Consider the following 16,382-nt stretch of genomic DNA (forward strand, 5'->3'; position numbering starts at 1 on the left):
CAAGTATTTTTACCGAAGCACATAAATGAACAATACAAAAATAAAAGTAAGGAGCTGTTCAGTGCATTTATTGATTTAGAGAAAGCATATGGTATGGTAATTGTTTTACATGATGGTAGGATTGCTGGTGTCTTTTGTCTGTCTCATAAATATGCAAGATTACAGGTACGTCTTGCTACTTCTACTTACACTAAGGTCACACAATACAAACGTTTTTTTTTTTTTCAACAAACCTGCCATATCCCACCAAGGCAGGGTGGCCCAATAAGAAAAACGAAAGTTTCTCTTTTTAAATTTAGCAATTTATACAGGAGAAGGGGTTACTAGCCCTTTGCTCTTGACATATACATGTACAAGGATATATATATATATATATATATACACCCTTCTGGGTTTTCTTCTATTTTCTTTCTAGTTCTTGTTCTTGTATATTTCCTCTTACCTTCATGGGGAAGTGGAACAGAATTCTTCCTCTGTAAGCCATGCGTGTTGTAAGAGGCGACTAAAATGCCGGGAGCAAGGGGCTAGTAACCCCTTCTCCTGTATAAATTACTAAATTTAAAAAGATAAACTTTTTTTTTTTTTTGGGGCCACCCTGCCTTGGTGGGATATGGCCGGTTTGTTAAAAAAAAAATATGGTATGGTGGATAGGAAAGCAATGCAACAGATGTCGCAGCTCTATGGAATAGGTAGCATATTAAAAACCTTAAAGAGCTTTAATGAAAGAGAGCAGCAGACAATTTTACAGTAAAAGTAAGCCTATGAAAGGAATATGTGACATCACCATGGTTATTTAACATATTTATAGATAGTTATAAAAGAAGTAAATGAAAGGCTGTTGGGGAGAGGAGTGGGATTAAAAGGAAAGGAATCTGAATCTAAGTAGTTGTTACAGTTGCATTTTATTGATACAGTTCATTATGGAGATTCTGGAGAGAAGCTGCAGTGGTTGGTGAACTAATTTGGGAAGGTATTTAAAAGTAGGAAATCAAAGGCTAATAAAGAAATGAGCAAGGTGATCAAAGCAACAAAATTTTCAAGCAATGTTAAATAGGATATCAGATTGGAAGGAGGGAGTATGGAGGAACTGAGTGTATCTCGATATCTGTTAGTGAACATCTTGGCAGTTACGTTTTTGAACCATAGAACATATGAAGGGAAGAAAGGTAGGTGGAGTATTGAGACATCTGTGGAGAGAGGGAAGTTTATGTAAGGAGACAAAATAAAGAATGTACCACAGTACAGTGGTGCTAACCTCTTTTACATGAAAAAGGCACAGACTTTACATATTGCAAAGAGGAGGTTTGTGGCAGTGGAGATGTCATGTTTGAGTAAAATGTGTGGTTTGAATATTATGCAAAAAAATTGAAGTGCAGAAATTAAAGATGGTGTGGAGTTTCAAAAGATATTTTTCAGAGAACAGAAGAGAGGTTGTTGACGTGGTGTGGGTATTTAGAGTGATGGAGCAAAACAGGATGCAAAAGGGTGTATAAATCTGGGCTAGAAGAAAGGAGGGATAAGTGATGTCCCAAAATGGGTTGGAGGAAGGAGTGATGGAGGTTGCAACTGATAGTAAATGTTTTCTTCATTGAGTCCCACTACCTAGGTGAGACAACTGATGTGGTAAAAAAAATATATATACCAAAATCTTTTACCATCAGTGTATACTCTTCAACCTACCTATCAATCACTTCCTCTTTATGATTCATAATGTCTTGTATCAGTATTATAATCAATATCATCGTAGCTTAAATCAATATACTCTTCCTCTCCTAGTCTTTCTTCAGCCTCCACATCCTTATTCTGGCCTTGCATCTCTTCCTTTCCTTGTATCTCTTCTACTTCCTCTCCCTTGTCCTCTTCTCCTTGTTTGTCTTCCTGTTTCTCTTCTTCGTTACCACTGTGTGAATCATCTTCATCTGATTCATCACTTTCAGAGCTCTCTTCATGCCCAGATTCACCAGTATTTCTCAACAAAGCAAATGCTGCATTTTCATCGACAAACTGTTCAATGAAATCTCTCTTGATATCTGATTTGACGGAGTAATTTGCCTGAAATGCAAATAAAAATTAAATTACAAACTGAATATCCATCTGTACGTACACACACAAAAAATGAACACATCAGAGTAACAAGAACTTATTTTCATACATTTCAGTTTCAAATTATGAAATTCCTGTAATATATATATAATATATCAACCTACAGTGCAGTACTGTGAAAAAATTTATGAAAATTAAACAGGAGCAAAAGACAGCAGACAACATTTAATTTAAAATAAATGTGTGTGAGAGACACGCATGAGATAACTGAGACATTTGTAGGTGATACTTTTCACACACCAAAGACTTCTTCAGTCCAATCCAGCTCAGTTACTGGACTGAAGAAGCCCCTGGAGGGTGAAACATGTCCCCATTATACTTGTACACTTGTCTTTCTCACACACTTGTCAATATTAATCACGAATAAAGTAAAAACTCTACTTACTTCAGTCAAGACATCCTCCACCTGCTCCATTTCTGCCTGTGGTGCTTCTGAAACTACTAGCATGTCCTGGATAGTCTTACTGTGTGAACACTTGTAACACAAGAGTGTTGTTTCTGTGTTGTGACCAAAACACTTGCACTCCTGGCACTCTGGAGCACTGCTGCTTGCAGCCACACGAAGACTTAGCACTCGGAAGAATTTTTTTGCAGCTTCCTGCAGAAGAAAATATTGGCTTATTAAGTATGTGACTGATCAGACATTTACGTTTACTATTTAGGGAATATTTTTATGTTACTTGGGATTCCTACATCCTTTAGGGGGGTCAAACTCTAAGTGGGGTTCCTTGATGCCAGTGAAGAGCTCTTTAAAAATAAAGTCACAATACCGTGGCTGGAAAAAAGTGATGATACTGTGGCTGGAACAAAAGTGACAATACCGTGGCTGGAACAAAGTGACAATACCGTGGCTGGAGCATAAGTCATAATGCCATGGCTGGAACAAATCATCAATAACCCATACATAAGAGGGGTAACTTATGGAGATGTTTCAGTGTGTCCTGGGTCAGTATCAGTCTCCGACAGACTGAAACACCGTCATATGTTTCCTAAGTGTGGGTTATTTAAGTTTAATCTTTATGGTTGAGCGGTACAATATGTGTTCATTGCAAATATGAATGTCCATTTATTATGGTCTCTGTATATTTAGAAAGAAAACTGTCACTGACATTACAATGAAAAATTTATGGGCATGGTTACCCATCAAGAATGTACAGGCACTCCTTGAGTTATGATGGTTGACTTATGATATTTTGACTTTATGATGGTACAAAAGTAATTACTTTGGAGATGAAATCTGAGATAATTACCCAGCATGAAGGCGGCAAGTCCGTAAATGGTATTCATTTATTTACTTTTCAATACTGGTATTTATTTACAGTAGTTATTTGTTTCTTTACTTATTTAGTGACAGTAGTTATTTATTTACTTATTTATATGTCACATATTCATATTAGACTTACGATACTTCCAGTTTACACTGAGTTTGTTGGAACATTACACCACTGTAAGTCGAATACCACCTGTATGTAATTTGAGATTTTCGACAGAGTCAGTTTGTTATTTTTTTTTTTTATTATCACATTGGCCGATTCCCACCAAGGCAGGGTGGCCCGAAAAAGAAAAACTTTCACCATCATTCACTCCATCACTGTCTTGCCAGAAGGGTGCTTTACACTACAGTTTTTAAACTGCAACATAAACACCCCTCCTTCAGAGTGCAGGCACTGGACTTCCCATCTCCAGGACTCAAGTCCGGCCTGCCGGTTTCCCTGAACCCCTTCATAAATGTTACTTTGCTCACACTCCAACAGCACGTCAAGTATTAAAAACCATTTGTCTCCATTCACTCCTATCAAACACGCTCACGCATGCCTGCTGGAAGTCCAAGCCCCTCACACACAAAACCTCCTTTACCCCCTCCCTCCAACCTTTCCTAGGCCGACCCCTACCCCGCCTTCCTTCCACCATAGACTGATACACTCTTGAAGTTATTCTGTTTCGCTCCATTCTCTCCACATGTCCGAACCACCTCAACAACCCTTCCTCAGCCCTCTGGACAACAGTTTTGGTAATCCCGCACCTCCTCCTAACTTCCAAACTACAAATTCTCTGCACTATATTCACACCACACATTGCTCTCAGACATGACATCTCCACTGCCTCCAGCCTTCTCCTCGCTGCAACATTCATTACCCATGCTTCACACCCATATAAGAGTGTTGGTAAAACTATACTCTCATACATTCCCCTCTTTGCCTCCAAGGACAAAGTTCTTTGTCTCCACAGACTCCTAAGTGCACCACTCACCCTTTTCCCCTCATCAATTCTATGATTCACCTCATCCTTCATAGACCCATCTGCTGACACGTCCACTCCCAAATATCTGAATACATTCACCTCCTCCATACTCTCTCCCTCCAATCTGATATCCAATCTTTCATCACCTAATCTTTTTGTTATCCTCATAACCTTACTCTTTCCTGTATTCACTTTCAATTTTCTTCTTTTGCACACCCTACCAAATTCATCCACCAATCTCTGCAACTTCTCTTCAGAATCTCCCAAGAGCACAGTGTCATCAGCAAAGAGCAACTGTGACAACTCCCACTTTGTGTGTGATTCTTTATCTTTTAACTCCACGCCTCTTGCCAAGACCCTCGCATTTACTTCTCTTACAACCCCATCTATAAATATATTAAACAACCACGGTTACATCACACATCCTTGTCTAAGGCCTACTTTTACTGGGAAATAATTTCCCTCTTTCCTACATACTCTAACTTGAGCCTCACTATCCTCGTAAAAACTCTTCACTGCTTTCAGTAACCTACCTCCTACACCATACACCTGCAACATCTGCCACATTGCCCCCCTATCCACCCTGTCATACGCCTTTTCCAAATCCATAAATGCCACAAAGACCTCTTTAGCCTTATCTAAATACTGTTCACTTATATGTTTCACTGTAAACACCTGGTCCACACACCCCCTACCTTTCCTAAAGCCTCCTTGTTCATCTGCTATCCTATTCTCCGTCTTACTCTTAATTCTTTCAATAATAACTCTACCATACACTTTGCCAGGTATACTCAACAGACTTATCCCCCTATAATTTTTGCACTCTCTTTTATCCCCTTTGCCTTTATACAAAGGAACTATGCATGCTCTCTGCCAATCCCTAGGTACCTTACCCTCTTCCATACATTTATTAAATAATTGCACCAACCACTCCAAAACTATATCCCCACCTGCTTTTAACATTTCTATCTTTATCCCATCAATCCCGGCTGCCTTACCCCCTTTCATTTTACCTACTGCCTCACGAACTTCCCCCACACTCACAACTGGCTCTTCCTCACTCCCACAAGATGTTGTTCCTCCTTGCCCTATACACGAAATCACAGCTTCCCTATCTTCATCAACATTTAACAATTCCTCAAAATATTCCCTCCATCTTCCCAATACCTCTAACTCTCCATTTAATAACTCTCCTCTCCTATTTTTAACTGACAAATCCATTTGTTCTCTAGGCTTTCTTAACTTGTTAATCTCACTCCAAAACTTTTTCTTATTTTCAACAAAATTTGTTGATAACATCTCACCCACTCTCTCATTTGCTCTCTTTTTACATTGCTTCACCACTCTCTTAACCTCTCTCTTTTTCTCCATATACTCTTCCCTCCTTGCATCACTTCTACTTTGTAAAAACTTCTCATATGCTAACTTTTTCTCCCTTACTACTCTCTTTACATCATTATTCCACCAATCGCTCCTCTTCCCTCCCGCACCCACTTTCCTGTAACCACAAACTTCTGCTGAACACTCTAACACTACATTTTTAAACCTACCCCATACCTCTTCGACCCCATTGCCTATGCTCTCATTAGCCCATCTATCCTCCAATAGCTGTTTATATCTTACCCAAACTGCCTCCTCTTTTAGTTTATAAACCTTCACCTCTCTCTTCCCTGATGCTTCTATTCTCCTTGTATCCCATCTACCTTTTACTCTCATAAGAACATAAGAACATAAGAACGAAGGAACACTGCAGAAGGCCTACTGGCCCATGCGAGGCAGGTCCAAGTCCCTACCGGCTTAAGCCAATGCACCCAACCTAGTCAGGTCAGGTCACATTGACTTAAGGGAGGAACACGGCAACCGACCTGTTAGCACAAGCTATCAGGTCCAACTCACACCCACCCACATCTACTCATGTATTTATCCAACCTATTTTTAAAGCTACACAACGTTCTGGCCTCTATAACTGTACTTGGGAGTTTGTTCCACTCATCCACAACTCTATTACCAAACCAGTACTTTCCTATATCCCTCCTGAATCTGAATTTTTCCAACTTAAAACCATTGCTGCGAGTCCTGTCTAGGCTAGATATTTTCAGCACACTATTTACATCCCCTTTATTTATTCCTGTCTTCCACTTATAAACCTCAATCATATCCCCCCTAATTCTACGTCTTTCTAGAGAGTGCAGTTTCAGGGCCCTTAGTCTATCCTCATAGGGAAGGTTTCTGATACATGGGATCATCTTTGTCATCCTCCTTTGTACATTTTCCAGAGAATTTATATCCATTCTGTAATACGGTGACCAAAACTGTGCAGCATAATCTAAATGAGGCCTAACCAAGGATGTATAGAGTTGAAGAACAACCTGAGGACTCCTATTATTTATGCTTCTTGATATGAAGCCAAGGATTCTATTAGCTTTATTGCGAACACTTATGCACTGTTGTCTTGGTTTCAGATTACTGCTAACCAGAACTCCTAAATCTTTTTCGCAATCCGTAATATTAAGATCTACATTATTTAGTTTATATGTGGCATGGTTATTGTCCTGTCCAACATTTAGAACTTTGCATTTGTCTATATTAAACTGCATCTGCCACTTCTCCGACCACTGCATCAGTCTATTCAAATCTTCCTGGAGTGCTCGAATGTCCTCGTCAGAATGAATTCGACGGCCTATTTTGGTGTCATCGGCAAACTTGCCGATGTCGCTCTTTATGCCCTCATCTATGTCGTTTATGTAGATTGTGAACAGCAGGGGGCCCAACACTGACCCCTGTGGAACACCGCTCGTGACGCTTCCCCACTCTGATTTCTCCCCATTTATGCAAACTCTCTGCTGCCTATTTGTCAACCATGCCTCTATCCAGGAAAAAATTTCTCCTCCTATTCCATGTGCTTTAATTTTCCTCAATAGTCTCTGATGTGGGACCCTGTCAAAAGCCTTACTGAAGTCCATATACACAATATCATATTCATTACCATGATCTACCTCCTCAAATACCCCTCTATAAACATGTACATCCTGAAGTCTACTCAACAGTCTTTTATCTACCAATACATAATCCAACAAAATACTGTCATTTCGCCCTACATCATATCTTGTATACTTATTTATCCTCTTTTTCTTAAAATATGTATTACCTATAGCTAAACCCCTTTCTATACAAAGTTCAATCAAAGGGCTCCCATTATCATTTACACCTGGTACCCCAAACTTACCTACCACACCCTCTCTAAAAGTTTCTCCTACTTTAGCATTCAGGTCCCCTACCACAATTACTCTCTCACTTGGTTCAAAGGCTCCTATACATTCACTTAACATCTCCCAAAATCTCTCTCTCTCCTCTGCATTCCTCTCTTCTCCAGGTGCATACACGCTTATTATGACCCACTTCTCGCATCCAACCTTTACTTTAATCCACATAATTCTTGAATTTACACATTCATATTCTCTTTTCTCCTTCCATAACTGATCATTCAACATTACTGCTACCCCTTCCTTTGCTCTCTCAGATACTCCAGATTTAATCCCATTTATTTCCCCCCACCGAAACTCCCCTACCCCCTTCAGCTTTGTTTCGCTTAGGGCCAGGACATCCAACTTCTTTTCATTCATAACATCAGCAATCATCTGTTTCTTGTCATCCGCACTACATCCACACACATTTAAGCATCCCAGTTTTATAAAGTTTTTCTTCTTCTCTTTTTTAGTAAATGTCTACAGGAGAAGGGGTTACTAGCCCATTGCTCCCGGCATTTTAGTCGCCTCATACGACACGCATGGCTTACGGAGGAAAGATTCTTTTCCACTTCCCCATGGACAATAGAAGAAATAAAGAGGAACAAGAGCTATTTAGAAAAAGGAGAAAAACCTAGATGTATGTATATATATATGCATGTGTGTGTCTGTGAAGTGTGACCAAAGTGTAAGTAGGAGTAGCAAGATATCCCTGTTATCTAGCGTGTTTATGAGACAGAAAAAGAAACCAGCAATCCTACCATCATGCAAAACAGTTACAGGTTTCTGTTTCACAGTCATCTGGCAGGATGGTAGTACTTCCCTGGGTGGTTGCTGTCTACCAACCTACTACCTATTGTCTACCAACCTACTACCTAATTATCACAATTACAGACATCCTTAAACATCACACAAGATTACTAAATAAATTGTATGTCCCTTCCATGATGTGATGTCAACAAACCATACTGATATACAATCATAAAATGACTGAGAATAGAGATACTACTAAAATAAAAACACAAAGATATTTGTTTAAAATATATATATATATATTTTTTAAAGATTTTATCATAGATTAAGGCTCAAATGCAATCTAATCCATTTTCCCTTGCCCCTTTCACATGCTCAGGATGGCTGGGTAGATAATAGAATATTAGAGGCCTTTTTAAAAACTGAGTTTGTCTTGTTCACACAAATAAAGGTATGCTATGTAAAAAATAAAATGTCACAGAAGGCCTTTATTTTGAACACATCATACAGCTATCATGTGTAACAGAAACAAGACATAGTACTTACGTTATTGTTGGTGATCCACTTGTTTATGTTAAAAACTGAACCACCAGATGCCTGGGCAGCCACGACACATGAACCTTCAGGTTCCTGGAGAGCTGCACGAAGCTTCTCAGTGCCAGTGAATTTCTTGATATCTAAAAGGTTAGCAAAGAGCAAATAAAGTAAAACATTAAAAGTTTATAAGAAACTTTTAAAACATGTAACATGCAAGTAACAAATAACATGAATTGTTGCAGTATAAGATGACTCCATCAAGAGAGGGAACACTACAAGTTAAAATGGTGTATGTTGCTTGTTCAGCATTTTCTTTGTGCTAGTTATATTCTTAGGTTTGTTAATAGCTAACTAGCATTCTGACCATGGAGTAGGTCATGTCACCCTGAGGCATGTACAACCACTCCCCAAAGAAAATGGCATCACTTGAAGAGACAACACTGAACTTGTATTGAGTACTAGGTGCTGCAGATAGGAAGAAAAACAGTATAAAATATGGCTGTGGAGGAGGGAGGTTTGGAGAAGAGATGTGACAAATCAAAGACAGAGAAGTCATGTAAGAGAAATTTTAGAGCAATCAATTAATATATAAACCAATGAGACCCCACAATGCTAAAAAGTTGGCAAAAATTTGAGAAAAGTTTTTTTAAACACAATTCCCACTACTTTCTGAGGAATGGAAAAAGTAAATCTGCTCACTATCTGCGTAGAGGCAGAGACTGAAGAGAGCTACACTGACAAAATCACCAGCAGCCAAAGCATAAACTTTGCAGCTATAGATGAAATGAGCATTTGGTAAAGCAGAAGCATGTAGTACCAAGAAGCACCCTGCCTCAAGTGGGACTGGAGCTTCAGGAGGTTTAAGACTTAGAAACAAAAACACCAAAAGGTATCTAACTACGAGGTTCATGAAAAGTATGAACCCGAGATTAAGCAAGTAATGAAGTCTTTTTCTGTCTCATGAACATGCAAGATTTCAGGTATGTCTTGCTACTTCTACTTACACTTAGGTCACACTACACATACATGTACAAGCACACATATACACACCCCTCTGGGTTTTCTTCTATATTCTTTCTAGTTCTTATTCTTGTTTATTTCCTCTTATCTCCATGGGGAAGTGGAACAGAATTCTTCCTCCGTAAGCCATTCGTGTTGTAAGAGGCGACTAAAGTACTGGGAGCAAGGGGCTAGTATCAGTCTGTAGTGGAAGGAAGGCGGGGTAGGGGTCGGTCTAGGAAAGGTTGGAGGGAGGGGGTAAAGGAGGTTTTGTGTGCGAGGGGCTTGGACTTCCAGCAGGCATGCGTGAGTGTGTTTGATAGGAGTGAATGGAGACAAATGGTTTTTAATACTTGACGTGCTGTTGGAGTGTGAGCAAAGTAACATTTATGAAGGGATTCAGGGAAACTGGCAGGTTGGACTTGAGTCCTGGAGATGGGAAGTACAGTGCCTGCACTCTGAAGGAGGGGTGTTAATGTTGCAGTTTAAAAACTGTAGTGTAAAGCACCCTTCTGGCAAGACAGTGATGGAGCGAATGATGGTGAAAGTTTTTCTTTTTCGGGCCACCCTGCCTTGGTGGGAATCGGCCAGTGTGTTAATAATAATAAAAATAAAAAAAAAGGAGAAACTTTCGTTTTTCCTTTTGGGCCACCCCGCCTTGGTGGGATACGGCCGGTGTGTTGAAAGAAAGAGAGAACATCCTTCCAAATATTACTCTACATAAAATCAAATACAGGTCGGCCATCACTAGTCCGGCAATCAGTTATTGGGTTCCATCAGTAATCCAGTACTAATTTCGGTTAGCATAATTTCAAATTTCATCATTATACTGACTCAGATCATTATACTGATTCAAATTTCATCTTTATACTACTCAGAAATTGTACAGATGGTTGTAAATCCACAGCAGCAAGCCAGTGGAGGAGAAAGCAGAGAGAGTCTCAACTGATAGGTTGTCAGTTGACAGGTGAACTGCTAAAAGGTCTAGAGCAACACAGTTTTATAAGTGAACAAGAAATAATTAATGTTTACATGCTGCAGGATAAACTAATCAAAGAAAGTCCAAAATATAAGTGTATTCTAACCTAACCACTCTGTAATCCAGCAAACTCACTGATCCACCACACAACAAGTCCCAATAATGCCGGATTAGTGATGGCCGACCTGTACTCAGCTTATGAACATGGGTTGTTTAATATTCCAAACTTTACTAAGACACCACTTGACGTATGCCATCACAATAACAAGAATGATCCATCACTTAGGGAAAACTGTTACTTAAAAAAATCTAGAATATGAAAAGATGGTAAACAAAATATTTAGAATATTACATGTGCAGCCTCTCATTTAACGATGGAGTTCCGTTCCTAAGAGTAGGTCAGTAAGTGAATTGGTCGTTAAGTGAGGAGCATACTGTACTGGTGGTGGGTTTGTCAACCATTTTTAGATATTTTTTTTAATGTCACCTTTGCACCATTTATAACTTTCTTTTAGAATATTTTTAAATGTTTATACAGTAGCATACTGCATACTGTATTAAACAGAATAGAGGAAATCAGCTCTAATATACATGTACATTATTTAGGTTTGCATACTGGTTGGAAACCTGGTCGTAAATCCGAGTGGTCGATAAACGAGTACGTTGCTAAGTCAGGAGAGGCTGTACTTTACAACAATACTGACAATTGGAAAATATAAGCAAAACTTACAAAATAAGAACTAGGACAACTTCAAAGAATAGTATAGTTACCTTTTGGTGTATAGACAAACTTTTCATCAAATCCTATTAATTTGATGGCCATAGCAGCACTCTTCTTTTTATCTGGTCCTTGCATAATAACCTTGAACTTAGTGATAAGATGGAATACGACATCATTTAAGTGCAGAGCTTCTAGTACAGCATCACCCTCATCACATGCTCGACATGACATCTGCATAATGCTGCGAGAAACTCCTACTCTCCACCTGTCAGAGAAATTTGATTACTCAATTAAATTTTTTTATTTAGCAAAATTGAAATACTTTGTCATGTACTGCTAGCCTATTCTATATGGCATAGTTACTCTTCTATATGGCATAGTTACTCATTGGGAACAATAGTTTTTGAATAGATCTCTTCATGGGAAAGAGGGATGAGGTTCAAACTGGATTGTCTCACATCTCCCTAGAGCTATATGACATTTACGAGTTTAATGGTTTTCCATTAAAAATAGCAACAATAATAATAGCAAGGAGGCTTTAGTGTAAGTAGGGGATGTGTAGATTAAGTGTTTACATTGAAGCATATATGTGAACAGTAGGTAGGGAAGTTTTCATTGCATTTATTGTCTTAGAAAAGGCATATGATAGAATAGATAAGGGAATAATGTGGCAGATGCTGCAAGTGTATGGAATAGGTAGTAAGTTACTAAATGCTGCAGAGTTTTTATGAGGACAGTGAGGCTCAGGTTCGGGTATGTAGGAGAGAGGGAGACTACTTCCTTGTAAAAGTAGGTCTTAGACAGGGATGTGTAATGTCACCATGGTTGTTTAATATACATGTATTTATAGATGGGGTTGTAAAAGAAGTAAATGCTAGGGTGTTAGGGAGAGGAGTGGGATTAAATTATGGGGAATCAAATACAAAATGGGAGTTGACACAGTTATTTTTTGCTGATGATACTGTGCTTACGGGAGATTCTAAACAAAAAGTTGCAAAGGTTAGTGGATGAGTTTGGGAGGGTGTGTAAAGGTAAAGAGTTGACAGTAAACATAGATAAGAGTAAGGTGATGAGGGTATCAAACGATTTAGATAAAGAAAAATTGGATATCACACTGGAGAAAGGGAGTATGGAAGAAGTGAATGTTTTCAGATATTTGGGAGTTGACTTGTCAGTGGATGGGTTTATGAAGGATGAGCTTAACCACAGAATTGATGAAGGGAAACAGGTGGGTGGTGCGTTGAGGTATCTGTAGAGACAAAAAACATTACTCATGGAGGCAAAGAAGGGAATGTACAAAAGTATAGTGGTACAAACACTCTTGTATGGGTGTGAAGCTTGGGTTGCAAGTGCTACAGCAAGGAGGCAACTGGAGGCAGTGGAGCTGCCCAGTCTAAGGGCAATGTGTGGTGTAAATATTATTCAGAGAATTCGGAGTGTGGAAAGTAGGAGGAGGTGTGGAGCTACTAAAAGTATAAGTCAGAGGGCTGAAGACGGGTTATTGAGGTAGTTTGGTCATTTAGAGAGAATGGATCAAAGTAGAATGACTTGGAGCGTATAAATCTGTAGGGAAAGGAGGGTGGGGTAGGGGTTGTCCTCAACAAGGTTAGAGGGAGGGGGTAAAGGAGGTTTTATGGGCTAGGGGCTTGGACTTCCAGCATGCATGTGTGAGCGTGTTAGATAGGAGTGAATGGAGTCGAATGGTTTTTAGGAACTGATGAGCTGTTGGAGTGTGAGCAGGGTAATATTTGTGAAGGGATTCAGGGAAACCGGTTAGCTGGACTTGAGTCCTGTAAATGGGAAGTACAATGCCTACACTTTAAAGGAGGAGTTTGGGATATTGGCAGTTTGGAGGGACTTCTAAACTGTCGTATCTGAGCACTTCTGCGAAGACAGTGATTATGTATGAGTGAGGTGAAAGTGTTGAATGATGATGAAAGTATTTTCTTTTTGGAGATTTTTTCTTTCTTTTTGGGTCACCCTGCCTTGGTGGGAGACGACTGACTTGATAAAAAAATAGCAATAGCAATTTTTTTTTTTTTTTCAACAAGTCGGCCATCTCCCACCGAGGCAGGGTGACCCAAAAAAGAAAGAAAATCCCCAAAAAGAAAATGCTTTCATCATCATTCAACACTTTCACCACACTCACACATAATCACTGTTTTTGCAGAGGTGCTCAGAATACAACAGTTTAGAAGCATATACGTATAAAGATACACAACATATCCCTCCAAACTGCCAATATCCCAAACCCCTCCTTTAAAGTGCAGGCATTGTACTTCCCATTTCCAGGACTCAAGTCCGACTATATGAAAACAACCGGTTTCCCTGAATCCCTTCACTAAATATTACCCTGCTCACACTCCAACAGATTGTCAGGTCCCAAGTACCATTCGTCTCCATTCAGTCCTATCTAACATGCTCACGCATGCTTGCTGGAAATCCAAGCCCCTTGCCCACAAAACCTCCTTTACCGCCTCTCTCCAACCCTTTCGAGGACGACTCCTACCTCGCCTTCCTTCCCCTATAGATTTATATGCTTTCCATGTCTTTCTACTTTGATCCATTCTCTCTAAATGACCAAACCACCTCAACAACCCCTCTTCTGCCCTCTGACTAATACTTTTATTAACTCCACACCTTTTCCTAATTTCCACACTCCGAATTTTCTGCATAATATTTACACCACACATTGCCCTTAGACAGGACATCTCCACTGCCTACAACCGTCTCCTCGCTGCTGCATTTACCACCCAAGCTTCACACCCATACAAGAGTGTTGGTACTACTATACTTTCATACATTCCCTTCTTTGCCTCCATAGATAACATTTTTTGACTCCATATATACCTCAATGCACCACTCACCTTTTTTCCCTCATCAATTCTATGATTAACCTCATCCTTCATAAATCCATCCGTTGACACATCAACTCCCAAGTATCTGAAAACATTCACTTCTTCCATACTCCTCCTCCCCAATTTGATATCCAATTTTTCTTTATCTAAATTATTTGATACCCTCATCACCTTACTCTTTTCTATGTTCACTTTCAACTTTCTACCTTTACACACATTCCCAAACTCATCCAATAGCCTTTGCAATTTTTCTTCAGAATCTCCCATAAGCACAGTATCATCAGCAAAAAGTAACTGTGTTAATTCCCATTTTGAATTTGATTACCCATAATTTAATCCCACCCCTCTCCCGAACACCCTAGCATTTACTTCTTTTACAACCCCATCTATAAATATATTAAACAACCATGGTGACATTACACATCCCTGTCTAAGACCTACTTTTACCAGGAAGTAGTCTCCCTCTCTTCTACACACCCTAACCTGAGCCTCACTATCCTCATAAAAACTCTTTACAGCATTTAATAACTTACCACCTATTCCATATACTTGCAACATCTGCCACATTGCTCCCCTATCCACTCTATCATATTCTTCTTTCTTTCAACACACCGGCCGTATCCCACCGAGGCGGGGTGGCCCAAAAGGAAAAACGAAAGTTTCTCCTTTTACATTTAGTAATATATACAGGAGAAGAGGTTACTAGCCCCTTGCTCCCGGCATTTTAGTCGCCTCTTACAACACGCATGGCTTACGGAGGAAGAATTCTGTTCCACTTCCCCATGGAGATAAGAGGAAATAAACAAGAATAAGAACTAGAAAGAAAATAGAAGAAAACCCAGAGGGGTGTGTATATATGTGCTTGTACATGTATGTGTAGTGGGACCTAAGTGTAAGTAGAAGTAGCAAGACGTACCTGAAAACTTGCATGTTCATGAGACAGAAAAAAGGACACCAGCAATCCTACCATCATGTAAAACAATTACAGGCTTTCGTTTTACACTCACTTGGCAGGACGGTAGTACCTCCCTGGGCGGTTGCTGTCTACCAACCTACTACCTAGGACTCTATCATATGCCTTTTCTAAATCCATAAATGCAATAAAAACTTCCCTACCTTTATCTAAATACAGTTCACATATATGCTTCAATGTAAACACTTGATCTACACATCCCCTACTCACTCTGAAACCTCCTTTGTCCCCTTTCCCTTTATATAAAGGGACTATACATGCTCTCCGCCAATCCCTAGGTACCTTTCCCTCTTTCATACATTTATTAAACAAAAGTACCAACCACTCCAACACTATAACCTCCCCTGCTTTTAACATTTCTGTCATGATCCCATCAGTTCCAGCTGCTTTACCCCCTTTCATTCTACGTAATGCCTCGTGTACCTCCCCCACACTTACATTCTGCTCTTCTTCACTCCTAAAAGATGGTATACCTCCCTGACCAGTGCATGAAATTACCATCTCCCTTTCTTCCTCAACATTTAAAAGTTCCTCAAAATATTCTCACCATCTACCTAATACCTCCCTCTCCCCATCTACTAACTCCCCTACTCTGTTTTTAACTGACAAATCCATACTTTCCCTAGGCTTTCTTAACTTGTTTAACTCACTCCAAAATTTTTCCTTATTTTCATTAAAATTTCTTGACAGTGCCTCTCCCACTCTATCATCTGCTCTCCTTTTGCACTCTCTCACCACTCTCTTCACCTTTCTTTTACTCTCCATATACTCTGCTCTTCTTATAACACTTCTGCTTTGTAAAAACCTCTCATAAGCTAACTTTTTCTCTTTTATCACACCCTTTACTTCATCATTCCACCAATACACCTACCATCTGACTTACGACCTGCTCGACTTACGACCACTCGACTTACGACCGTGTTTTTAATGCCAAATTTCTGGGAAATAAACAACTATTTGTGTTGTACACAGT

General features: G+C 39.5%; 1 protein-coding gene across 2 annotated transcripts in view; it reads right to left on the minus strand.

The window, feature by feature from the left end:
- The window catches only part of LOC128697761 (uncharacterized), a 201,383-nt gene that overhangs the window by 6,636 nt on the left and 178,365 nt on the right, over positions 1–16,382 (minus strand). For both annotated transcript variants that reach the window (XM_070099669.1, XM_070099668.1), the window contains exons 45-48: positions 11,629–11,843; positions 8,889–9,019; positions 2,489–2,701; positions 1,681–2,052 (exon numbers count right to left, since the gene is read on the minus strand). In XM_070099669.1, coding sequence (XP_069955770.1) covers positions 1,699–2,052; positions 2,489–2,701; positions 8,889–9,019; positions 11,629–11,843 — 913 coding nt within the window. In that variant the 3' untranslated portion in view covers positions 1,681–1,698. The remainder of the gene's footprint in view (positions 1–1,680; positions 2,053–2,488; positions 2,702–8,888; positions 9,020–11,628; positions 11,844–16,382) is intronic.

Source organism: Cherax quadricarinatus, chromosome 68, assembly GCF_038502225.1.
Source record: "Cherax quadricarinatus isolate ZL_2023a chromosome 68, ASM3850222v1, whole genome shotgun sequence".
NCBI classification, from domain to species: Eukaryota; Metazoa; Arthropoda; class Malacostraca; order Decapoda; family Parastacidae; genus Cherax; species Cherax quadricarinatus.